Raw genomic sequence first — 27,074 nt, 5'->3', positions numbered from 1 at the left:
TTAGTTTTCTAGGGCTGCAATAACAAAATACCACAGACTCTGTGGCCTGAACAACCGAAAATTGATTTTTGCAGTTTTGGAGGCTGGAAGTCCAAGATGAAGGTGCTGGTAGGGTTGGTTTTCTCTGAGGGACCTAAGGGAAGATTCTGTTCCAGGCCTCTCTCTTTGCCTTGAATATAATCAGCCTCTTGCCACCTCTTCCCTGTGCTCATGCCTCTGTACATATGCCCTGCTGGTGTGTCTTAATCTTCCCTTTTTGTAAGGACACCAGTGAGAATGGGCTGGGGCTCATTCTGACTGCCTCTTTTAACTTAATGAGCTCTTTAAAGGCCCTATTTCCAAATACAGTCACATTGTGAGGTACTTCAGCATATGAAATTTAGAGGATCACATTTCAGCCGGTAACAGTTATGTACATTACTCAGTGAAGTGCAAGTGAGACTGATGGCACTTGGGTTGTTTTATTAGTTTTACTCTTTTGTTTGCTTCTAATTTGCAACAATATTATCAGCGTATGTGTTTATAGTTAAAGTAACATGTGGAAGGAACCCTTAAAAAGATACCTACCAGCAGGTAGTCCAGGTGCCTAAAAAACCAGAAGGACACTCTGGCACTTACTGTGGTTAGACCTTGCTGTTTTCTTGCCATTGCAGTTTTATAAATGTGTCATAAAGTGTGGGGATATAGGCAGTCTGAATGCACACGTTTTGATGCAGTATTATGACCTGAAGGCCTCAACATTTATCTGGACTGGAAATGATTCGAGATTTGTGTGATGGGCAACTGGAGGGGGCAGAAATCGGCTCAACAGAAATAACGTTTACACCAGAGAAGATCAAAGGTGGAGTCCACACAGCAGATACCAAGACAGCAGGGTATGTGTCACTTACATTCCATTTTACTATATGTTTTTGAATTAGACCTGGATACAGATACAGGTACTACCACTTCCTGGACAAGTTGCTTAACCTCTTTGAAGCTTGTTTTCCTCACTTTTAAAATGGACATAAAACACATTTCAGAGTTAGAGATCCTGTGTAAAGTTTCAAATACCTAATTGCTTATTAATTGTAGCTGTTACTGTAGTTATTACTGTACCTATCTAGAATTTTCTCTCATGTATCAGTTCAGTCGCTCAGTCGTGTCTGTCTGATGCTTTGCAACCTCGTGGACTGCAGCACTCCAGGCTTCCCTGTCCATCATCACCAACTCCTGGAGTTTACTGAAACTCATGTCCATCAAGTCGGTGATGCCATCTAACCATCTCATCCTCTGTCATCCCCTTCTCCTGCCTTCAGTCTTTCCCCGCATCAGGGCTTTTCCAATGAGTCAGTTCTTCACATCAGGTGGCCAAAATATTGGAGCTTCAGTATTAGTTCTTCCAATGAATATTCAGGACTGATCTTTAGGATTGACTGGTTTGATCTCCTTGCAGTCCAAAGGGACTCTCAAGAGTCTTCTCCAGCACCACGGTTCAAAAGTATCAATTGTTTGGGGCTCAGCTTTCCTTGTAGTCCAACTCTCACATCCATACATGACTACTGGAAAAACCATAGTTTTGACTATACAGACCTTTGTTGGGAAAGTGATGTCTCTGCTTTTTAAAATGCTGTTTAGGTTGGTCATAGCTTTTCTTCCAAGGAGCAAGTGACTTTCAATTTTATGGCTGCAGTCACCATCCACAGTGATTTTGGAGCCCAAGAAAATAAAGTCTGTGACTGACTCCCCATCTATACATCTTCTCTCATGTATAGTATAGCATATTTGTTTCTTTAGTTTTTATTATTTAGAAAATGAATATCTGAAAGCACCTGTACTTTTGTGCTTTGTAGTGATAAGTAGTCTTTGTGGTGTAGTCTGTTTAGTTCTTGGTTTGCAGCTAATTATGAACCCTATTTTACTTTTAGTCTAGGTATTTTTGTCCTCTTAATAGAGACTTATGCAACTATATATAGAAATTTTTGTATGTGATCTTCTTTTTATCCTCATTGAAAAATGGATATTTAACAATTAAGTTGAGCCTTTATTATTTTCCAAAAATCTCTCCTTTTATTGATAAAATATGGAGAACAGTTTTTGTGTTTTCTGTGTTATTGGCTGATGGCTATTGTAAGCAGCATCTTTTTACCAAAATCTTATACATTTACTAGGAAATTTGATAAAATAAAGAATAGTATTGTAAATGTGATGCCAGTTTGTTTCAGAAATGACTGTTTCAGTAGATTATGATTTTTTTTAGCTTAAGGAAATGTTTAGTGACAATTGAGGTTTCAGTTATGATGTGAATAGATTTATGTTAAAAAAGGCCTCTCGTAGGCCTCAGGTGAAGGTTGCCAAATGATAACTTTCTTAAGGGGATTAAACCATTCTGAAGTATCTTTATTTTGGGGGGCTCCAAGATCACTGCAGATGGTGACTGCAGCCATGAAATTAAAAGATGCTTACTCCTTGGCAGGAAAGTTATGACCAACCTAGACAGCATATTAAAAAGCAGAGACATTACTTTGCCAACAAAGGTCCATCTAGTCAAAGCTATGGTTTTTCCAGTGGTCATGTATGGATGTGAGAGTTAGACTATAAAGAAAGCTGAGCACCGAAGAATTGATGCTTTTGAACTGTGGTGTTGGAGAAGACTCTTGAGAGTCCCTTGGACTTCAGGAGGTCCAACCAGTCCATCCAAAAGGAAATCAGTCCTGAGTGTTCATTGGAAGGACTAATGTTAAAGCTGAAACTCCAGTAGTTTGGCCACCTGATGTGAAGAGCTGACTCATTTGAAAAGACCCTGATGCTGGGAAATATTGAAGGCAGGAGGAGAAGGGGATGACAGAGAATGAGAGGCTTGGATGGCATCACTGACTTAATGGACGTGAGTTTGGATAAACTCCAGGAGTTGGTGATGGACAGGGAGGCTTGGCATGCTGTAGTCCATGGGGTCACAACCAGTTGGACACGACTGAGTAACTGAACTGAACTGAAGTATCTTTCTTATTTCAGGCATTCTTTTGTACAAAAAGGGGAAAGTTATAGTTAGCCAACTATCTAAAACTTAGCGAACACAGAATCATAGAATTTTGAATCTGTAGGAAAGAAGATAGAAACCATGTATTCCAACCCTTCCTTTACTTTGTGAATGAGAAAATGAAGACGCAGAGGTCATTGAGTCAGGGTCAGAACTAGAATTAGAATCTAGACTTTCTGGCTTCTAATCCACAAGAATGTATGAGAAATGAGTTTAAAGTTGATAATCCACTTCCCTTCAGTAGACTAAAACAAGCTTATTTCTAGCAACAAAACACATTTTACATAAGTGAATTATAGCATTTTCATCCCTGATTGTGATTATAGTACTATGTTTTTTCAAATGTCTACCTTTGTCTTTGCAGTTCCTTGTGTGTATGTGCTTAGTCACTCAATCGTGTCCAACTCTTTGCGAACCTGTGGACTATAGCCCACCAGGCTCCTCTGTCCATGGGATGCTCCAGGCAAGAATATTGGAGTGGGTTGCCATTTCCTCCTCCAGGGGATCTTCCCTATTTAAGAGATTAAACCTGTGTCTTCTGCATTGGCAGGCAGATTCCTTACCACTGAGCCACCTGGAAATCCCTTGCAATTCCATACGTTTTTAAAATTAAGGTTTTCTTTACTCTTCTTAGACTCTGATTTTATTGGGTGGAAGAGAAACACTTTAACTGTATTGGGTTTCTCAGAGGGTATAAACAGAAGTTCAGCAGTTGTAAACCTATGGTTTATGGTAAACTGAACATTTCCAAGTCTTTTTCACTTGCCCCTAGGCTTAACTCCTAAAGAGAGGGATTATATTATATGCAATTTCTCTTACAGTGCCTAACATTACACAATGTTAAGTATTTACTGAATTAATAAAATACAATATCAGTGATAGAGACTGTATAATTCAGTACCCATGCATCATTCCCATAGGACAGTTAAATGAAGGCTATCTTTTGGTATGTAGAGGCTATGTTGGCATTCCCTTTCGAACTATGCAGTCTGTGTATTAATATGATTGTTTTCTCCTGACTTTGGAGAAGGGAGATGATAGCTCTTTTAGGAAATATGACCATTTTATTTCATAAAATGCTACATATTCTATAATTATTTCTTATGATTTCTCACATTATTTGATTCTAAGGACCAAAACAGTAGCTACCCTGGTGGCTCAGTCCGTAAAGAGTCTGCCTACTATGTGGGAGACCGGGGTTCGATCCTTGGGTCGGGAAGATCCCCTGGAGGAGGAAATGGCAGACCACTCCAGTATTCTTGCCTGGAGAATTTCAGAAGTGCCTGTGGGCTACAGTCCAGAGTTGGACATGACGGAGTGATTTTCACTTCACTTTCTAGAACCAGACAGAGTTGAGTTGTAGCAAGGATTATCTCCTGAGAAGTTTTTTTGATGTGAAATATTTGGCTGTCAGTCCTTTAAAATATTACTCTGTCTTATCACAAATGCCATGATGGTAGGAACTCTATCTTAATATATGGAATGATCCCTTGTGCATGGTGGAGACTCAGGTACAGTCATTAGAATATTTGCAGACCTTGACAGTTTTGAATGCAATTACATAAAGTGTTACTTTTAAGAATCCGTTTATAAAAACATTGTAAAGATGCTTTTATTTTTAATTCTTTTTAATTTATTTGTAATATAAACAAAAGTATTAGAACTTAACCTACAATCACACAGTGGGCTTCCATGGTGGCTCAGTGGTAAAGAATCCACCTGCAGTGCCAGAGATGCAGGATCAGTTCCTGGGAGGGAAAGATCCCTGGGAGAAGGAACTGGCAACCCGCTCCAGTATTGCCTGGGAAATCTCATGGACAGAAGAACGTGGTGGGCTAACAGTCCATGGAGTTGCAAAAGAGTCGGACATGACTTAGCAACTAAACAACAACAAAGGTCATATAGCTAATATATTTAGTATTGGATTCAAACCCAGATTTGCTTATTATTTAAGGCCAGTTCCTTCTATTGTGAAATATCAAGCTTTCTTTTAAGATTTAGGATGTTATCATTCAGTCAGTGGGAGTGTCTTTTAACTTTAAAGTTGAGGGCATGTCAGTTGTTGAGAAGGCAATGGCACCCTACTCCAGTACTCTTGCCTGGAAAATCCCAGGGACGGAGGAGCCTGGTAGGCTGCAGTCCATGGGGTCGCACAGAGTCGGACACGACTAAAGTGACTTAGCAGCAGCATGTCAGTTGTCTGTGCTTCAGCTGATGGTAATACGTAGTAATGTCTCTTTCTTGAGACTTCAAAATGAAAACACAGCTAAGCCTGTTCTGCCTTCTCCTTAGGAGTGTCTGCCTCTTGATGCAGGTCTCAATGCCCTGTGTTCTCTTTGCTGCTTGTCCATCAGAACTCCGTTTGAAAGGTGGGACTAATGCTGAAATGGCACCACAGATTGATTACACAGCCATGGTAAGAGCTTTTGTTACTACTGACCAACTAAGAGGATCTCATATAGTCTTCTCAAACTCCATTCTCTGTTTAAATACATCCTGAGTGTTTTTGTGTACATACCTCTTTATTTCTTAATGGAGTCTGGTTCTATTGTGGGAGAGGATAATTTTAGATTGTGTGTTATATCTTAGGACAGTGTTCATAGTGAATTCTTTAAAAACCTCATGTACATTAGATTATTTATAATGCGTATACCATATTTTACTTATCATATAAGTTATTTTCTGAATATAGGGATTATAATTTGAAAGAAAAACTCAAAATAAGAATTAAATGCTATGTTTGACAGGATTGGTGAGGATATGAAGAAATTGGAACCTTTGCACACGGTTGATGGGAATACAAAATGGTGCAGCCATCATGGAAAACAGCATGGAGGTTCCTCAAAATATTAAAAAGGAAACTACCATATAATCCAGCAGTCCCACTAGGTATTATCCAAAAGAGTTGAAATCAGGATCTCCAAGAGCTATTAGCATTCCCATGTTCATTGCAACACTATTCATAAAAGCCAAGATGTGGAAACAACCTAAATGTCCATCGACAGATGAAAGAATTTAAAAAATGAGGCATACAGAAAACATATTAGAAAAATTTATTTAAAGAAGTAGTGTATGCACACTGAAAGATAGTCTCTGAAGGTAGTAGCCACTGTTAATAGTTTATTTCTTTAAATTTTCTTCAACAGATTTTCTATCTATACATTTACTATTTTTATGTATCCATGGGAATATAGGGAATAAAGCTAGGGATATACCTTTATCCCTATTTATCTGTCTATCTGGCCCACTACTTGTCCTTGTAAATAAAGTATTATTAGAAATTTTAAAAAATGTGTTATATATGTACAGTGGATGACTAGCATTAAAAAAGAAATTCTAGATCATGTGACAGCACAGTGGAACCTTGAGGATGTTGTGGTATGTGAAATGAGGCAGTCAGATAAAGATAGTTACTGACATGATTCCACTTACATAAGATAGCAAAAGAAGTTAAGTTATGGACTCAAAGAATGGAATGGTTACTAGTGGAAGAGGGAAACTGGGGAGTTAATAATCAATGTGGATAAATTTTCACTTAAGTAAGATGAATACGCTTTAGAGATCTGTTGTACACATTGTAAGTTTTTGTCAACAGTATTATGTTGTACTCGTAAAAATGCGTTGAGAGAGTAAGAGCTCAGATTAAATGTTCCTACCATAATAAAAAAAATTTTTTTAAATAACTACCATATTTTGATTATGAATTTTTAGAAAGTAAAATTCAGTATTGGCATGCTTATATAACTTGTGGGAGGGGAAGGTGGTATCATCATTTTCCCCTAGGTTTATTAAGGTGTAGTTATTTATACTAGAACTCACCTTTCTTAATGTGAGGTTCTTTGATTTCTGATGTATGGTTGTGAATCTGCCACCACAATGATGATAGAGAATTACTGTAAAAAAATTCCCTTATCCCTCTTTCTAGTCAGTCCCACCCACTCTGGCCCTGGCAATCAGTGATCTGTTGTCTCATAGTTCTGCCTTTTTTCAGAGTGTCATATAAAGAAATAATACTGTATATATAGTCTTTTGAGTCTTTTTTTTTTTCAGTTATAATAGCATCTGTTTAGGGGGAGGAGAGTGGAGGAGGGATGGATTGGGAGCTTGGGATTAGCAAATGCTAATTGTTATATGTAGAATTGATAAACAACAAGGTTTTACTGTATAGCACAGGGAACTATATCCAATATCCTGTGATACACATAGTGGAAAAGAATATGAAAAAGAATGCATATATATATATATATATACACACATATAACTGAATCACTGCTGTATACTAGGAATTAGCACAGCATTGTAAATCAGCTCTACTTAAATAAAATAAATTAAAAAATACATCCGAGAGTTACCCATGTTGCTTGTATCAGCAGTAAAAGCTAAATAGTGTTCTATTATATGGATGTTTATCTGTTCATCAGTTGAAGGACATTTGGACTATTTCCAGTTTTTTGCACTTACGAGTAAAGTTACTGTAAACACATCCAGGTTTCTCATCTGGACATCACTTTTGGTTTCTCTTGGGTAAACAGCTACAGAGGATTTGCTCAGTTGTAACAGTGAATTTATGTCTGACTTGATGAGAAACTGCCAGATTGTTTTGGCATCCAAGGTGGCTTCGTTGTTTTGCATTTTCACCAACACTGTAGGGGAGTTTTAGCTGTTTTCATCCTTCCCAGCACTTGATATTCTCAGCTTTTAATTTTTTTTTCCATTTTAATAGATGTTATAGTCTTTGAAAATTCAGTTTGATGGGATATATAATGAAAATTAATCTCTGTTCACCTAGCAATTTCACTTTTAAGGAAATGACCCTAATTAAACATTATAAAATGCAGCAAAAGATAATGTTAAAGGTATTAGAGCAGGGTGCTGTGTACTATAATTATTGTTATATATATAGTTATATAATAATGAAAACTTGGAGAATGGTTATATAAATTATGCTGGATTGCCATGTAATCATTCAAATTTTTTAGGAGGAATATTTTATGATGTTGGGAAATGCTTTTATTTATAATGTTAAATGAGGGAAAAAGGATAAAATATTGTATATGTAGTGAAATTTCAACTGTATAAAAAAAATTGAGAGAACAGGATGGAATGCTTTTCAGCACCCCAGATTTCTTATGGTACGTTACATTAAGGTTAGGAAATGGCTTCTGAAGTAAAACTGCAAGGATCAAGAATCCTGAGTTCTGGGTTTTGTTATGTTTTTTTTTTCCTCATTAAATAGGCTTGCACAGCCCTTATTAGTTAAATGTTAAACTTCTAATTTTAGCTGCATGTCATTTATTTTATTTAAAAAATAGAATTCGCCTTCACATTTTTATATCAATGTTTATCTACTGTGCCTCATTATAACCTCAGTACAGAGCACATTTGTTTACTAAGTATACTTGTTGAATCAGCAAATACTGGTATTTAACAATAAATTGATTTTTCAGGTTTTCAAGCCAATTGTTGAAAAATTTGGTTTCACATTTAATTGTGACATTAAAATGAGGTAAGGTGCTTATTTCTTAACCCTCTGAGCCATTACTTGTGCTGAAAATAGTGGAAAAGTTAGATCCTGGAGAACTGTCTTTCTGTAGTCCATTTAATACATTTTTTATAGGAAATAATAGTATTTTGTGGCTTAAAACAATAAACAGCAGGGGTGTGGGTACTTGGAAGCAGCTGCATGCTATGTTTGATGTTTGTTTTGGCAGAATATTTTTTGAGGGAATGGCTGCACCCAGTGTGGAGTTATCTGTGTTGGGCGTAGACTGGGTGCTCACTGTGTGCAGACTCCTGGAGTGGGGAACTGCAGGGTCCTGAAGGGGCTTCTCTTCCACCATGCAACCAGAATTCTTTTCCTAGGAGACACATTGGGCATTCAGGTTATTTCCCTTATAAGGCTTGCCTTCTGCCACAGAGTAGCAAGGCCACATTTCTTGGTTCTTGGTGTGGCATTTAAGTGTTTTGCAGTCTTATTCCAATTTACCTTTCTAGCTATTTTCTCCCTCCCCTCCTTTCAGCATACCATGTATTCTAACTACATGATTGCTGCCATTCCCTAAATATACTTTGTACCTTCAGACTCCCATACTTTTGTTCATGTTTTTCTTCTCCTTCTAAAACTTGGAAATTCTGTATCTCTTGAAAATGAAACTTGTAATTTCTTGTGTGAATTGTCAGTGATTGTGCCTCAGTTGGAATTCATAGTTGCACCTCTGTTTTAGTCCTCTTCACAGCCTGACGTGTGTTCTAGTTACACGTGAAGCCCATCTTACCAGATGGGGAGTTCTTTGTGGATAGGAGTATTGTCATTCTTATCTATGTGTTCTTAGCATCTTCTGGACAAAGACAGTAAGTAACGTGAGTCAAAATTTTATTCAGAGAAGGCAGTGGCACCCCACTCCGTACCCTTGCCTGGAAAATCCCATGGATGGAGGAGCCTGGTAGGCTGCAGTCCATAGGGTCGCTAGGAGTCGGACACGACTGAGTGACTTCACTTTGACTTTTCACTTTCATGCACTGGAGAAGGAAATGGCAACCCACTCCAGTGTTCTTGCCTGGAGAATCCCAGGGACAGGGGAGCCTGGTGGGCTGCCGTCTATGGGGTCGCACAGAGTCAGACATGACTGAAGCGACTTAGCAGTAGCAGCAGCAACAGCAAAATTTTATTAATGGTTCAGCTACTAAATATTCATCATATATTTATTGAGCACCTATAATGTGCCAGACATTGTTTTAGGGCACTGGAATATAGCAAGAAGAAAATAGACCAAGCTGCTATCATTAAGTAGCTTTTATTCTAAAACAGCACTGGTTGAATAGAACCTTCTTCTTCATTTAGCTGTCCCGGGTCCTAGTTGTGGGATGTTAGATCCTTTAGGTGTGGCATGTGGGATCTAGTTCCCCGTCCAAGGACTGAACCCCAGCCCCCTGCATTGAGGGCATGGAGTCTTAGCCACTGGACCACCAGAGAAGTCCCTGAATAGAATTTTCTGCACTAAGGGAATTGTTCCCTGTCTGTCCAGGATGATAATCATTTGCTACATATGACTGTTGAGCACTTGAAAGGTGGCTAGTTGGACTGGGGAGCTGAGTTTTAAATTTTATTAAATTTAAATAAGGAATTTTCTGGCAGTCCAGTGGTTAGGACTCTTCACTTTAACTGCTGAGGGCACAGGTTCAGTCCTGGATGAGGAGCTAAGATCCCCTCAAGTCTTTATGTGTGGCAAAGAAAATAAATACATAATTTTAGCTCATTATTGACCAGGGATTTTTGTAGAAACCTAACACCTGTGGCTGGCAGTTTTTATTTTGGCTGGATAAAAATTAATTTTGTTATTTTACTAACATTTCGTGGGCTATTACATTCAGTAGTTACACCTGACACACCTGTTGAGTCTTCTAGTTTTTGTGAAATGTTGTCTGCAGTCCACTCTTCTGTAGAAGCAAAGGAGCATTCTCTAGCACCAGGAGTTTCATTTTCATTTTCTGTATCAGAATGAATCACTAAGATTATTTATTGGCTTTTGTCTGATATTCACATTGTCTGAATCAGAACTCTATTCTGAGGAACTGTCCTCTTCTGAGACACTAGTGTATATGTCATGTGGACAGTCAGAGAAAGTATCTGCATAAAATTTACCAAAAAATTTTTCACTCAAAATTTTATGATATGTCATTTTCAAAAAATTTACATGTATAATATTCATAGGGTAGAAACAAAAGCTTAATGGAGCAAAATGTGAATGATAACAACCATCACAAGTTGTATAATGAACCCTTCATCAATTTTAAGCTCTAACAGCTTCACACACTGATGTTAATTGTATCACTCTCTAAAATGAATTGATAGGCCTCTGGTCAATACTGTTCTGGTAACAAAAGATGGATTAACATATCTCTGGTCAATAATGGGTTAAATAGTCACATGAACTGGAGTCTTTCTTGCCTGGGAAATCCCATGGACTAAGGAGCCTGGTGGGCTACAATCCATGGGGTCACAAAGAGTTGGACATGACTTAGCAACTAAACAACAACAAGCCCTGAGTCTACCATATGGGAAAGCACAAATCTAAAACATTATTTAGAAATGTAAAACATGAATTATATAGTTGGTATTACTCACATGTTATTTTATTGTAAATATTGAGCTTTATTTTTTTGTCATGCAGTCAGTTTATGTGTTTTATCATACTTTTCACAGGGGCTACTACCCAAAGGGAGGTGGTGAAGTGATTGTCCGAATGTCGCCAGTTAAACAGTTGAGCCCAATAAATTTAACTGACCGTGGCTGTGTGACTAAGATATATGGAAGAGCTTTTGTTGCTGGTGTTTTGCCATTTAAAGTAAGTTGTCTGATTCACTTTACTGTATAAAGTAACACAACATTGCAAATCAACTATACTCCAATAAAAAAATAAAATAAGGTATCAAAAAATAAAGTTGTCTAGATGATCTTAGAAGTATGTGTTTGTCTTGATAAGTATTATATCATCTAAATTTTGAAATTATTGAGATAATTTTTAAATAAATCTTTTCATTGAAAGTTTTTCTTAAAATTCTGTGCTTACTTTACTCTTTAAAATTGAGTTTTTATATGATGCATGTAAAAATGATTAATTCTCTGTCTTTGAAGGCTTGAAAGCAGCTGTCAAAATAATTATTAATTTATTCTATTTTTTTGTCTTACCAAAATAGGTAGCAAAAGATATGGCGGCAGCAGCCGTAAGATGCATCAGGAAGGAGATTAGGGATCTGTATGTTAACATCCAGCCTGTTCAGGAACCTAAAGACCAAGCTTTTGGCAATGGAAATGGAATAATGTGAGACAATATACTTTTTCCTGGATGTTGGTTAAGGGCACCCTGAAATAGTTATCCTATTTAATAAAATGTTTGTCATTTTAAAATTTGTAGTTTTAAGGCATATTTTTTAAGGGTATTCCTACCTAAAACAACAGTATGATGAATTATGATAATTTTATTCTGAATTTTTTTCTGAGGATGGTTTACTTTTTACTACACTATCAGAGCCTTTTTGTTTATATAGTGAGCTTAAATGTTTAAGCTAATCAGAAGTTAGCCTTTGAAGATTATCCTATGAGAAATATTTCCAGTTGCTTTTCTGTATCTCAAGTGTGAATTCAGTTTACAAGTTAATATTAGATGTAGCAAAGGTTGACTTAGAAAAGAAATATTGTATATTTTCCCATTAGGAGTTATTAAGTGTTATAAAAATCCTTTAATATTTTTAAAGAATAAAACTATCTTTTGTGAATATTTAACTTTTAAACACTTTTTCATAGCTTCTATTAAGGAGTTTAAAGTAAATGCATTTTCTGCATATAATACTGTTCTGAAAACTATTGATATAAAAGAAAACCAAACATCTCTGTAGAAACACATTTACATTTAAGATTATCAGTATAGCATGCCTCTGAAATGGTGTCACTTAGTGCTGATGACATGATTTCTGGGAAGACCATTCCTTACCTGTGTGTGAATCAGAATCTGGTGTGACTTCTTGTCAGAAGTGCTGAAAGATACTAATGCCCTGATGACAATGGAGAACGCTAATCATGTTGCTCTCTGTATGAAGAATTTCAATTTTGCAATATCCTAGCCAGATCTAATGCTGTGTATTTAACAGTCACTGTTCTCCTGTGTTGTATTTGCATGTAATACTAGAATATTTATAGCACAGATAGTAATACTGTTTTCCCCTTATACAGCATCATTGCCGAGACGTCCACTGGCTGTCTGTTTGCTGGATCGTCGCTTGGTAAACGAGGTACAGATAAATGAAGGGCACACTGTTCCCAGTTCTGGTGTACAATTCTTTAATCATTCTTTAATTATCTGTCAGGATTAGAATATTATAGAATTATGGATGACAAGTTAAAAAGGAAATGGTTCAATTCAGTTCACTTCAGTCACGTAGTTGTGTTTGACTCTTTGCAATCCCATGGACTGCAGCACGCCAGGCCTCCCTGTCCATCACCAACTCCCGGAGTTTACTCAGACTCATGAACATTGAGTTGGTGATGCCATCCAGCCATCTCATCCTCTGTCTTCCCCTTCTCCTCCTGCCTTCAATCTTTCCCAGCATCACGGTCTTTTCAAATGAGTCAGTTCTTCACATCAGGTGGCCAAAGTATTGGAGTTTCAGCTTCAGCATCAGTCCTTCCAGTGAATATTCAGGACGGATTTCTTTTAGGATGGACTGGTTGGATCTTCTTGCAGTCCAAGGGTCTCTCAAGAGTCTTCTCCAACACCAAGTTCAAAAACATCCATTCTTTGGTGCTCAGCTTTCTTTATAGTTCAACTCTCACATCCATAGATAACTATTGGAAAAACCATAGCTTTAACTAGACGGACCTTTGTTGGCAAAGTAATGTCTCTTCTTTTTTAATACTATTGTCTAGGTTGGTTATAACTTTTTTTCCAAGGAGCAAGCGTATTTTAATTTCATGGCTGCAGTCACCATCTGCAGTGATTTTGGAGCCCCCCAAAATAAAGTCTGTCACTGTTTCCACTGTTTCCCCATCTATTTGCCATGAAGTGATGTGACTGGATGACATGATCTTAGTTTTCCGAACGTTGAGTTTTAAGCCAGCTTTTTCACTCTCCTCTTTCACTTTTGTCAAGAGGCTCTTTAGTTTTTCTTCGCTTTCTGCCATAAGGGTGGTGTCATTTGCATATCTGAGGTTATTGATATTTCTCCTGGCAATCTTGATTCCAGCTTGTGCTTTATCCAGCCCAGCGTTTCTCATGATGTACTCTGCATAGAAGTTAAATAAGCAGGGTGACAATATACAGCCTTGATGGACTCCTTTCCCACTTTTGAACCAGTCTGTTGTTCCATGTTCAGTTCTAACTGTTGCTTCTTGACCTGCATACAGGTTTCTTAGGAGGCGGGTCAGGTGGTCTGGTATTCCCATCTCTTGAAGAATTTTCCACAGTTTGTTGTGGTCCACACAGTCAAAGGCTTTGGCGTAGTCAATAAAGGCAAAGTAGATATTTTTCTGGAACTCTCTTGCTTTTTTGATGATCCAATGGATGTTGGCAATTTGATCTCTGGTTCCTCTGCCTTTTCTGAATCCAACTTGAACATCTGGAAGTTCACGGTTCACGTATTGCCGAAGCCTGGTTTGGAGAATTTTGAGCATTACTTTACTAGCATGTGAGATGAGTGCAATTGTGCGGTAGTTTGAGCATTCTTTGGCATTGCCTTTCTTTGGGGTTGGAATGAAAACTGACCTTTTCCAGTCCTGTGGCCACTGCTGAGTTTTCCAAATTTGCTGGCATATTGAATGTAGCACTTTCACAGCATCATCTTTTAGGATTGAAATAGCTCAACTGGAATTCCATTACCTCCACTAGCTTTGTTTGTAGTGATGGTTCTAAGGCCCACTTGCCCTCACATTCCAGAATGTCTGGCTCTAGGTTGGTGATCACACCATTGTGATTATCTGGGTTGTGAAGATATTTTTTGTACAGTTCTTCTGTGTATTCTTGCCACCTCGTCTTAATATCTTCTGCTTCGGTTAGGTCCCTACCATTTCTGTCCTTTATTGAGCCCATCTTTGCATGAAATGTTCCTTTGATATCTGTAATTTTCTTGAAGAGATCTCTGGTCTTTCCCATTCTATTGTTTTCCTTTATTTCTTTGCATTGATCTCTGAGGAAGGCTTTCTTATCTCTCCTTGCTATTCTTTGGAACTCTGCATTCAAATGGGTGTATCTTTCCTTTTCTTCTTTACCTTTCGCTTCGCTTCTATTCACAGCTATTTGTAAGGCCTTCTCAGACAGCCATTTTAACCTTTTTTGCATTTCTTTTTCTTGAGGATGGTCTTGATCCCTGCCTCCTGTACAATGTCACGAACCTTCGTCCATAGTTTTTCAGGCACTTTGGATATGGTTAACTGGTTCTGTTTTAGAGTCAGTTAAATTTTAAGTGTTTCCTCCAACTTTATACTTTGAAAAATTTCAGTCTTACAGAAAAGTTGAATGATTAGTGAATGTCCATACACTGCCTTCCTAGATACACTGGTTATGAATATTTAGCTACATGTTGTGTGTTTCTGAACCATGTCTGTGAAAGGTTGCAGGTACCCAGTTTCCCCGCTGAATACTGCAGTGTGTTCATCCACAGAATAATACCTGCATCATCACATGCCACTTTTTTTTTTTTCTTTAATTGTTTGACTGTGCTGTGCTGCTTGTGGGAATCTCAGTTTCCTGAACCAGGGGCTTAACCCGCACCCCCTCCCTTGGAAGTGCAAAGTCTTAACCACTGAAATCCCCCATTACCATTTTTATACCTAAAGAATCTGTCTGTTATATTTAGACACAACCAGTTGCCTCCAAAATATTCTTTAGAACAATTTGAGATGTTTTGTTTTGCTTGTTTTTGAGCACACACAGCATTGGTTATCATGTCTGTTTAGTTTCTTTTTTAACTGCAGAATAGTTTCTTTGCCTTTTTTTTTTCCCCTTTCATGATATTTACATTTTGAAAACTCCAAGCCATTTTCTTACAGGATTTTCCATTATGTGACTTTGTCTGATTATCTCATGATTAGATTTATTCGGGTTAAACATTTTTAGTAAGACTCTTGCACAGGTGATTTTGTATATATTCTATTCTATCACATCAGTGAATGAGTGAGTGCTCAGTCATGTCAGACTCTTTGCAACCCCATGGACTCCTCTGTCCATGGAATTTTCCAGGCAAGAATACTGGAGTGAGTTGCTATTTCTTCCTCCTGGGGATCTTCCCAACCCAGGGATCAAAGTCATGTCTCCTGGGTCTCCTGCATTGTGGGCAGTTTCTTTATAGCTGAGTCATTAAATCACATCAAGGTGCTCATAATGTCAGTCTCTCCTTTATCAGTAAAGCAGATTGTGGTCACTTGTTATGGTGGTGTCCTCCAGGTCTGTCTGCTACAAAGGTTTCTCCCTTTTTTCTTCCCCTTCTTCTTTTTATTGTTTTTGCCACTGTAGTGAAATCGTGGAGTCCTAACCCCTGAACCACCAGGAAATTTCCCCTTTTCCCTTTGTATTATAATTCATAAATACTCTGGGATAATACTTTGAGACTATCTGATTATTCTATATCAGTACAACTTTCCTCCAGTGGTTTTAACATCTGATGATTCTTCCCTGCATCGTTATTACAGTGTTGATTTCAAAATACTGAATGTTTTTGTGAAAGGGAAATTTCTGTAGTACTTCGTATATTTGGGAGGGGAGATGCATGTATGCATCTGTTAGTATTTAAAGTTACTTTTGCTATTGTGTGTGTGTGTGTGTTCTGTTGCTCAGTCGTGTCTGACTCTTTGTGACCTCATGGACTGTAGCCCACCAGGATCCTCTGTCCATCAGATTTCCCAGGCAGGAACACCGGAGTGGGTTGCCATTTCCTTCTATTAATAGTTGAACTCCTCATTATTTGTGTGGTAGTTGATTGCTTTCTTCCTACTTGATAACATCTTTAAAAGATGCTTACACTCATGCCATTTAACTACATTATTACTGCTGAATACACAAATTTAGGTAATTTTAGTCTGCTCAGTTGGAGATCTAGACAGTAGTTGGGTGTCACATTTAACCAGTGTAATAGAATAGGTAAAATCAACATATTTGGTTGATCAGACATAAATGAATTGTTTAAAACTGTGCTATTCAGTTTGTGGTTGGCGGACAGGTAGCATATCAGCATCATCTGGGAGTTTGCTGGAAATACTAGTTCTGGGGCCCACCTCATCTGTATGAAACCAGACTCTTTGGGGCCCAAAAATTTGTTGTATAAGCTCTCTAAGGTATAATAAAATTTGAGAAATAGTGATCAAGACTATATATGTAGTGTATATTCATTACTTGTTAGGTGCAGTGAGGAATCAACATGGGTGGTGATAACGCAAAATATAAAACAGAGACTAGGAGCCCATATGTCAGAAATTGTGCCGTGCTTGGCAGGCACTGAGTGAAATGTGAGTTTAGTTTGTATTATCCTTGAGTATCAAGACCTGCTAGGTACTGTAAATGAAGGATTCAGAAGTGAGAACCACCATTTCTGCTGCCTGGCTTAGTCTGGCAGAGGAGACAGACCAGTGCTGTGATTGTTCTATCTCCAGGGCACCTGGGAACACAGAAGAACAGCTAATTCTTTGGGGACTGAGTGATCCCCAATCTGTCTTGTGCTGTTCAGTGATCCTCCAGTGGGTTCTATAGAGAAGTAGAAGTTAGCCGGATAGAAAAGTGGGAGCTGGGACTTCCCTGGTGGTCCAGTGGATAAGACTCAGTGCTTCCACTGCCGGGGCATGAGTTCAATTGTGAGTCTGATCCCTGGTTGGGAACTAAGATCGCTTACGCTATGTGGAGTGGCCAAAAAAAAAAGGCTGGGGAGAGCTAAAGAAGAGGACAAAGGAAAGGGCTGATGTTGTTTTGGCAACTACAAACATAAGTGATGAGTAGAGGATCTGGAACAGGGAGGAACAGAGATGAGATTAGAGAGGTCAAGATTTTGAAGAACTTTATAGGGCTTATAAAGGAGTTTGGGTTTCATCCTGAAAACAGATATTTTAAGAAGGGATATAAGACCAGGTCTTTGGAAAGTAAGTAGCTGTGTAGCAGATTAGAGGGAAAACATAGTGGAGTCAGGAAGACAAGTCTGTTATATCAGTTCAGATCAGAAATGAGGGCCTATACACCAAGGAATGCAATGACTAAGGCCAGAGAGATGAGTACTGATACAAGGGTATTTAGGAGGGTGAATAGACTGGTGATCAGCTGGATATGGAAGGTGAGGGAGGCAGTGTAATGACCTTGATTTCTAGCTTGTGTACCTGGAAACATTTACAACTTTGTGAATATGGGAGGTAGAGTTAGTTTGCCAGTGTAGATGATAGTTTTAGATATGTTGCAATGATATCATAAAAGGATCGTTGCTCTGTTATCAGCAATACTTTGAATTAACTCTACTACCAGCCCAGAAAAATTTTCTTTCCTAATATTTCATCAGCATTTTTTAAACTTTGTCATATGATGGATAATACGCATATAGAACGCACAGTTCTTATTTTTAGAGTTACAGTGGTGGGAGGGATTAGAAGGTAGAGTTGCTTACTTGCTGAAGTTGCCTAACTCCTGGTGCCTGCCCTTGTGTCCAGTCAGGCACTCAAGTTAAATGGGATGTAACTAGCAAATGCAGAGATACCTTCGGGTCTTCTCTCTCAGTGTGTCTGCTCAGTAGCTTCAGTCATGTTGACTCTTTGTGACCCTGTGGGCTGTAACCCACTAGGCTCCTATATCTGTGGGATTCTCTAGGCAAGAATACTGGAGTGGGATTCCATACCCCCTCCAGAGGATATTCCCAACCCAGGGATCGAACCTGCATATCCTGTACTGCAAAAGGATTCTTTACCCACTGAGCTACCTGGTGGTGATGGTTTAGTCGCTAAGTCGTGTCTGACTCTTGCAATCCCATGGACTGTAGACCACCAGGCTCCGCTGCCCATGGGATTCTCTAGGTGAGAATACTGGAGTGGGTTGCCATTTCCTTCTCCAGAACCACCTGGTAGGTAGTCTATATATTAAGAGGTCTCAAGAGAATGTCATGGCTCCCAATATCTAGATCTCTTTTTATTTCTGATTTAAATTAACTAGAAAATTATCGGACTCTGAATCCTAATGTTTAAGCATTATAACCAGAAGCAACACTGGCTGGTTGTCCACACCACCATATATATTACAAGCAGTAAGTTGTAACGAGTCATATTTTTGTCCTTGTCTCAGTTACTAAAACTATTTTGATCTTAGTTTCTTTATCTGTTGAGTGAGAGACTTACTTAGTCTGAAGAATCTCTGAAATCCTTCCAGCTATAACTTTCTTTAATCCTGTTGCAAAGGTGAGATTTGACGGTTTATTTTATTTTTTTTTTATTTTTTTATTTTTTGAAAAAATCTTAGCAGTTTTAGATAGAGGCAATGTATTATAACAGAGCACTAAATTGAGAGCAAGAAAACCTAAGTTGTTCCTATGTTTGCAATTATGTTACGTGGTGACTCTGCTTTCCTTAACTGAAAAATGAGATCAGACCATTATCTACATACAAGAATTGTTTCTACATTTATATGATTGCAATATGGACAGAATATATGTTTTCACATTGTTCAATATCTGTGTGATTTGTTGACCACTCATCTTTCAGTTAGTTCTGTACTTTACTATGGGACAAATCAATCTGCTAAGATGAATTATACCTCTGGCTTGTCAATCTTGTTTCTTATGTATGGACACTACTAGTTTATAGTAAGCACTTTCTTTTCCTCCTTTAATACATGTAGTAATTCAGAGCATGTCTCTGATGCTGTAGTCAGTCCTTTGGCTTTCTCTGTTCAGTTTTGTCCTTTTAATGAGCTAGAAGAAACCTCAAATCATTGAATATTTTTTTAATTTGTTATAAACTGTCAAAATTGAGGCCATATTAAGAAACCTCTAAAATGCCAGAAGAGTATTTGTCAGAAAAACCTTAGGTTTTCCAAAGAAATGAGGATTTTGCTCTTTTATTTAGAACACAGTACTAATAAAAAAAATTCTCTTATTTACTTCATTTTGCTCAGTTACCATAGACTGCTACTAATAGCTGGTAATGTTGTAGGTCCATTCATAGCATCATTCACTGTCAAGGCAGCTGGGTGGGAAGGAATGTGCATGGCTCTGAGAAATAGTTTGCCACTTGGCAGAGAAACCTTGAGAAACCTTAGTGCAACTACTGTTCTCTAGTACTACAAAGCCAGGAATTGCTTCCTTCTTCTTTTTGTACTCCATGGAAATTTTAGCTGTTCTTCAATGACTCAAGTCCTTGAAGTCCTTTCCTGCTTCATGAAACATTCTCAAATTATTCTGGAACTTATAATTTCCTTTTCTGAACTCTCATTGGATATATAGTTAATACGATAAACTTAGCACTTACCTCTGTTTTTTTGGTGCCTCCTTAGCTAAGGAACCAGTTTCTGTCACTTAGTATGGTACATACATAGCATCATGTGTGTTATCAATAGTAACTATTCTTATTAACAGCTTATTATGAACTAGTCTTGAAATTAGAAGCTTTGTAAATATTATCTCTGATTTTAACAACTTTGCAACTAAGGTATTATCATCTCTATTTACATCTAGAAGAAGATACGGAAGAGGCAGAGTCGTTTACCAGAAAGTCAAGATTCATACATGTTCCAAACCATTTCATTCAGTCATGTAAATGATTGATTAATGTTATAAGGATAGTTTAATGTATTACATTGTTATAATGACTTATGTAAGGGAAAAAATGGTTAAAATTTGATTTCTATTTTCTGCGACATTTTATCAAAACATGTATTTGGTTTGGTGAATTTCCAAATATAAAATAAAAATGAACCACATTCTCATTTTTCAAAAGCCATTTTCATTTGCAGCCAAGGGTTAATTTTGTTCTTGTTGCTTAGTTGCTAAATTGTGTCGGACTCTTTTGTGACCCCATGGACTACAGCCCACCAGATTCCTCTGTTCATGAGATTTCCCAGGAAAGAATACTGGAGTGGATTGCCATTTCCTTTTCCAGGGGATCTTCCCAGCCCAGGGTTCGAACCCACGTCTCCTGCACTGGCAGGTGGATTCTTTACCACTGAGCCAGCAGGGAAGCCCATAGGGTTCTTTTAATTTAAAGTAAATAAAAAGAATCATCTGACATTCCACTACATTTGATGGATTTATTTTGTATTTAGCATTGTACCAGATATTTGTGGTATATGTAGAGAAGCAGGAAGGAGAACAATGGAATAAATATTCTTATTTTTAAAATAAGGTAATACCAGGGAATTCCCTGGCAGTTCAGTGGTTAGAACTTCCAGGGCCTGGGTTCCATCCCTGGTCAAGGAACTAAGGTCCTACAGGCTGTCAGTGCTGCTAAGAAACAAATAAGGTAATACTTGTTCGAATCTTAAAAGAATAAAACTTTGTATATTTAACCTGAGAATCTTTATCTCCTCTTTCTTAGGTGAAAATTATCTGAACTTTTAAAAAATCCTTTAGTTCTAATAGAATTGCCTGCAGACCAATTATAATATATATGAATTGTGAATTTAAAATTTTAAAATCAAGGCATAGTATTATAGAGTATTATAGGGTATCATATAAATTGATTTTATAATTAGTACTTCTTAAACAGGGCCAAGGCCTGTTCTCCTCCCCCAACCCCCCTCACTGGTCCATTTAATAAAGTATTTGCATATGCTTAGCTCTCAGAAGATTCAGTACATGAAGATCTTATCCTAAAAGTTGCAATGGGTGAGTTCAGAGGCCTAAAAGATGTTATGCCAGTGCTAACTGGGATATGTGAAACTTTTTGCCTCTTAGTAATTAATTAATTTTTTTTTTACATTGTGCCTGTTGCAGGTGTTAATGCAGACAAGGTTGGAATTGAAGCTGCTGAAATGCTGTTAGCAAATCTTAGACATGGTGGTGCTGTGGATGAGTATCTGCAAGACCAGGTAATGACACTTTAGGATAAAAACCTCCAAGCCTGTTAGATTTGAATATTGGGCAGTTAGATTGAATATAAATTTTAGTCATTGACTTTCAGACAGTGATTGGTATGTTCTAATTCAGCACATTTTTAAAGTATTATTCTAGAATTTATATACCACAAATTTCAGTTTTCATCTTACTCAACCTGGCTGTAGCATTGGGCACACCGAGCACTCCTTCATTCTTGAAATACTTTCTTCTCTTGATTTCTGAAATACTGTTATCTTTCTCTATCGCTAGCCATACATTCTAGTCCCTTTGCTAGTTTATTATTATTGTTGTTTGCCTCTTCTCAACTTCTAAATTTTGGAGAGCCCTTGTGCTTAAGCTCACACCTCTTTTTTTATCTGTTTTAGTCTCTCAGGTAACTTTTCCAGTCTCACGCTCGAGTACCGTCTGTATGCTGATAGCTTCTAAATTTGTATCATTGGCCCAGGCCTTTCTCCTTAGCTCCATATCCATTGTGTCCCTTACACCTGTCAGCGTCTCCACTTAGATATGTCATACACCTCTCAAACTTAACACATCTACTCATGTTGAGAAATGCTGATGAATATTTCCAAATGCAGTCTTTTTATGGTCCACTGTCTTGATAGATTTTCCTTTCTACCAATTTTCCCCCTTAATCACAATCAGATGTCTGCTTAGAAAAGTATTCTTCAAGGTTTTTTGACCAGTTTTCTTAAGACAGTTTTCTTATTTCTAGTCTCTTCCTTCTTACTCTTCTACAGTCTAGTAATTCTGTATTAGTGTATTTGTTTACCTGTTAAAATGTTGTGATTTTAGAACTTGTAAAGAAACTTGTCAGTTTATATATACTAGCTTGCAGGGACAGGTGGTCTGATAAAATGTATTAATTTTCAACTCTGTATTCTTAAACATTAAGTTTATAAACTTACTAAGCATTTTGTGCTATTCAGACTTTTGGTGACACTGGTTTTCTGTCATCTTAGGATTTTTGTAAACCTAAAGAAATGGAAATTCTTTTTTAAGCTAGGAATAGTTATAGTGTGAAGTGGTAATGTGCATGTGTGGTAAGTCACTTCACTCATGTCTAGCTCTGTGTGACCCTATGGACTGTAGCCCCCTCCAGCTCCTCTGTCTATGGGATTCTTCAGGCAAAGATACTGGAATGGGTTGCTGTGTCCTCCTCCAAGGGATCTCCTTGATGCAGGGATCGAACCTACGTCTCTTACGTCTCTTGCATTATCAGGCAGGTTCTTTATCACTTAGAGCCGTGTATGACCCAGCAATCCCACTACTGGGCATATACCCTGAGAAAACCATAATTAAAAAAGACACATATACCCCAGTGTTCATGGCAGCACTATTTACAGTAGCTAGGACATGGAAGCAACTTAGATGTTCATCGACAGATGAGTGGATAAAGAAAGTGTGGTGTGTGTACACACACACACAAACACACGCACGCACAGCACTGAAATATTACTCAGCCAGGAAAAGGAATGCATTTGAGTCTGTTCTAATGAGGAGGATGAACCTGGAGCCTGTTACGGAGTGAAGTAAATCAGAAAGAGAAAAACAAATATTGTATATTAATGCATATATATGGAATCTAGAAGGCTGGTACTGATGAACCTATTTTCAGGGCAGCAGTGGAGACGCAGACACAGAGAACAGATTTACAGACACAGTTGGGAAGGAGACAGTGGGACGAATTGGGAGAGTAGCATTGAAACACACTTTACCACGTGTAAAATGAATAGCCGGGGGAGTTTGCTGTGTGACTCAGGGAGCTCAAACCTCGTGCTGTGTGACAACCTAGAGGGATGGGATTGGGTGGGAGGTGGGAGGGAGGTTCAAGAAAGAGGATGTGTGTATACCTACGGCTGATTCATGTTGATGCATGGCAGGAACCAGCACTATTGTAAGGCAGTTATCCTCCAATTAAAAAATAAACAATTTTTTAGCTATTTTGATATCTAGTATTATTTTCGTATGGAAAGCAGTAGACTTTTAACTCCAAGTATAAGTAAATGTGTGAGAGTTTCCTTCTTTGTGTTTTTCTTTTTAATAGCTGATCATTTTTATGGCATTAGCCAGTGGAATTTCCAGAATAAAAACAGGACCAGTTACACTCCACACCCAAACAGCTATACATTTTGCTGAGCAACTAGCAAAGGTGAGTATTCCATCAGAAAGAGTGATTGATCTTTATTATGGCCAGTTTGGAGTCAAATTTTAATAAACAGAAAACTTCAGTAGTAATTGTAATTGCTATCATTCAGTGAATACTTTCTGTGTGGCAGATACTGAACTCACTCAGCAGTAAAGCTGAATCATCTTACTCTGCATGACCATTGTGGGTGGCTATTTATTGTTAATCTCATTTTATTTATGAGTCATGTGAGGCAGAGGGATTAAATTAATTGCTGAAGACCAAATACTTTCTTAGGGGCAGGACTGAGCTTTGAGCTCAGAACCTGGGAGAGCATCCATCAAAGCTCATATGTGGTAGGTACTGCCTTACAGTAAGTGAAGGCATTTTAATGGGAACTATAAGATCACATCACAAGGGATTTGTAGTTGGCTAAGCTTAAATTATTATATAAAAAATTTATATATTTTATTTCCTTGTGATTTTATTTTGGTAGAATAGAATATTTGCTGAGATTCTAACGTTGCACCAGTCCTTTCAGCTTCAGAAGAGTAGCTGTATATATATGTTAATGCATTTTCAAGTTTGGCCATACAGTGTGGTTTGCAGAATCTTGGTTCCCTGACCAGGCATCTAGCCTGGGCTTTAGCAGGGAAAGCGCCAAGTCCTAACCACTGGACTGCCAGGGAATTCCCTAGATGTATAATTTTTAGTGAAAAAGAATTTAACATGAATAATCTCGTATTCATACCTTGTTTAACAGGATTCTTAAAACAAATGACGTGTGTATTTCATCTGAAACTAACTTCTTTATAGAAAGTTTAGAAAATAGAGGAAAACTCCTGTCCCTCACTGCCCTTTGCCAGTAAGACCACTGTTGACATTTAGGTATTTTCCTCCTCTTAAAATTATTTCTCTTCTCTATTCCTTTTTTTTAACAGCTAACACATACAGCATCGTTTCATTCATTTTTCAGTGATGTGTGGCATATTTCTATTTTGCTACAGTCTTTATAATATAAGTTGATAAAGTAATATAAAATTTATAACTCAGAATTTTATGAAGGAACGTGTTGACCTTAAGCATTTTAAAAGGTTACAAAAATAATGTACATAGTAATAAGAAATGAAGCATAACAGAGGTGTACCAAGCACAAAACCACTGTTACCCTACTCTTCACATTTTATTTGTATGAATCTTAATATGTACCTTTTTTGTTATTAGACAGGATAGGTAGGTTTTGATTAAATTGTGGGAAAAGGCCCAATAGGAGGCAAAAGCAAATTATATTTGATTCAAAAGATAGTTAACTGTATTTTTTATTAATTCTACTTATGCTTTATTTTGTAACTACTATTAGTCTGTCTCCCCGTGTAGACTGTGATCTTGATAGCAGAGACAGGGTATATTCATTTTTTCTACAGTACTTTGCACATAGTAGACACACATATGTTATTTGAACTGAATGCACAGTGGAAAGTGCCATGAACTGGATTTTTTTGCTCTGGTTTCTCGTTCAGCATTGTTGTGTTTTAACGCAGTGACCTGGGGCAAGCTGCTTCATCATTCTGTGTCTCAGTGCAGGTAATTCACCAGGAAGGTCAGAGTCTGTGTCCCTTATGGCTCCTTCCAACTTTATATGTAGGCTAGAAATTATTTCCATAATTGTTACCTTTTTTCATATTTATATACTGCTTGTAATTCGAAAAAAAATGTATATACATATGACTAGTCTATCTAGCTCATAATTCAGGTTCATTGTTTATTCATACAACAATAAATTTCAGTGTCCATACAATCTAATCCTAAAACTGGAATCATTTTTAAATATTGCAGTTCAACAGGACCTTGGAGAAGTAGTTTTCAAATTGTATTTCAGAGAATCCTAAGGTTTTATGCATACTTCAAATCCCTCTGTCACAGATTCAGTCAGCCTCCTCCGTTATTTTGATTTTAATTCAATTTTCTTAGAATGAATATATTTGCTTTAAAAAAAAAATCATGTTTCCACAATATCGTGATAGAGATCAGGTGTTTCAAAGCTAAACTTGAATTAGTTAACAAGTAAAAAGTACAGTGTCAAACCCAATAATGATGAGGGAAGATGTTAATTGTCAACTCTCTCCACCTGTCTCCTCTGAACTAGATATTTTAAATACTGTATTTAGGGAATTAAATTGGCAAGAAAATTTGAGAGAAATTAAAGGGTAATTTGATATTTGACAAGATAAAAGAAGTTTAGATGCTTCAGTCCCATGTTTTAGAAAAAACTTAGAAAGTAGGTATTGAGATTTAAAAATTGATATTTACTTAAAGCTGCACTTCTGAGGAGTTCTGATTCAGTGGGTAAGAAATGGGATCCAGGTTACATATATTCTGGCAAAACTCCACAGACTCGTATACCTCTGAATAAGGACCATGCCTCTGGAATAAAGTATTTCATATGTAGGCTATTGAATTTCTCATGAGTCATTTAATCTTTCTATCTCTAGCTTCTTCAATAAAATGAGTTTGGTATTAACTGCCTACCTGTTAAAGCAGGTGTTATGGGCTCTCCCCTGTGTCCCTCTTCATATTACTTATAGACTAAATGCTCTTCTGGTTTCAGGCTAAATTTACTGTGAAGAAATCAGAAGATGAAGAAGATGCCTCTAAAGACACTTATATTATTGAATGCCAAGGAATCGGGATGACAAATCCAAATCTATAGGGTATTTGCCTTTTAAATGATACTTCAATGATGTTATTGCACTAATCATTTCATAAATATTATAGAACAATGGAATAAGATGTAATTTATTAAAGGACCTAACTTTAATTGAAGTATAGAATGTTCTAGATTTGCTGAGAATGCTTCATCCAATTAATCTCATTTTGACTATCTTCTGGGATAGAGACAGTGAATAAGTTGGTGGATATGTATAATAGTTGATTTCGGTATTAAAGTATTACAATAAAATATTCTTTTCATCTAAAGTGTGTTTTTCTTTTTGATATAATGTAATAAGTTAGGGATATAGGTTTGATCTGAATTTGTATATAATTCTAATCATTGCTGGGGTCTCATAAAATTTAGTGAGACAAATTTATACACATGTACTTGCTGTGTCAACAGTAACATTTCATAAGCATTGTCTCATTATATGTATCTTCTCATTATATGTATCTGGGTACTAGGTAAATATTGGCTTTGAATCTGTTGAATATGTTGTGAAAGCTAAACAATGAGAATTGCAAAATTCTATCCCTTGTAAATTTGGTCATATCAATTCCAGGTATTTTTTTTGTTTGGCTTATAGTATTAAAAATAATTGAGTGTCTTTATTACAGAATGCTTTTCATTACTCCCTGTTATCTTACACC

At 37.2% G+C, this 27,074-nt stretch overlaps 1 protein-coding gene across 2 annotated transcripts in view; it reads left to right on the top strand.

Moving 5' to 3' along the window:
* Positions 1–26,687, top strand: part of RTCA (RNA 3'-terminal phosphate cyclase) — a 28,077-nt gene extending 1,390 nt beyond the window's left edge. Inside the window, exons 3-11 of one of the 2 annotated variants that reach the window (NM_001046055.1) lie at positions 732–875; positions 5,312–5,435; positions 8,467–8,525; positions 11,223–11,364; positions 11,717–11,841; positions 12,750–12,808; positions 21,461–21,555; positions 23,631–23,735; positions 26,320–26,687. In NM_001046055.1, coding sequence (NP_001039520.1) covers positions 732–875; positions 5,312–5,435; positions 8,467–8,525; positions 11,223–11,364; positions 11,717–11,841; positions 12,750–12,808; positions 21,461–21,555; positions 23,631–23,735; positions 26,320–26,421 — 955 coding nt within the window. In that variant the 3' untranslated portion in view covers positions 26,422–26,687. Of the gene's footprint in view, positions 1–716; positions 876–5,311; positions 5,436–8,466; positions 8,526–11,222; positions 11,365–11,716; positions 11,842–12,749; positions 12,809–21,460; positions 21,556–23,630; positions 23,736–26,319 lie in introns of both variants that reach the window. The other variant, XM_005204099.5, reaches the window with a different exon arrangement.
* Positions 26,688–27,074: the final 387 nt, after the last annotated feature.

This window comes from Bos taurus, chromosome 3, assembly GCF_002263795.3.
Source record: "Bos taurus isolate L1 Dominette 01449 registration number 42190680 breed Hereford chromosome 3, ARS-UCD2.0, whole genome shotgun sequence".
Lineage (NCBI taxonomy): Eukaryota > Metazoa > Chordata > Mammalia > Artiodactyla > Bovidae > Bos > Bos taurus.
This window is presented reverse-complemented; position numbering and strand designations above follow the sequence as displayed.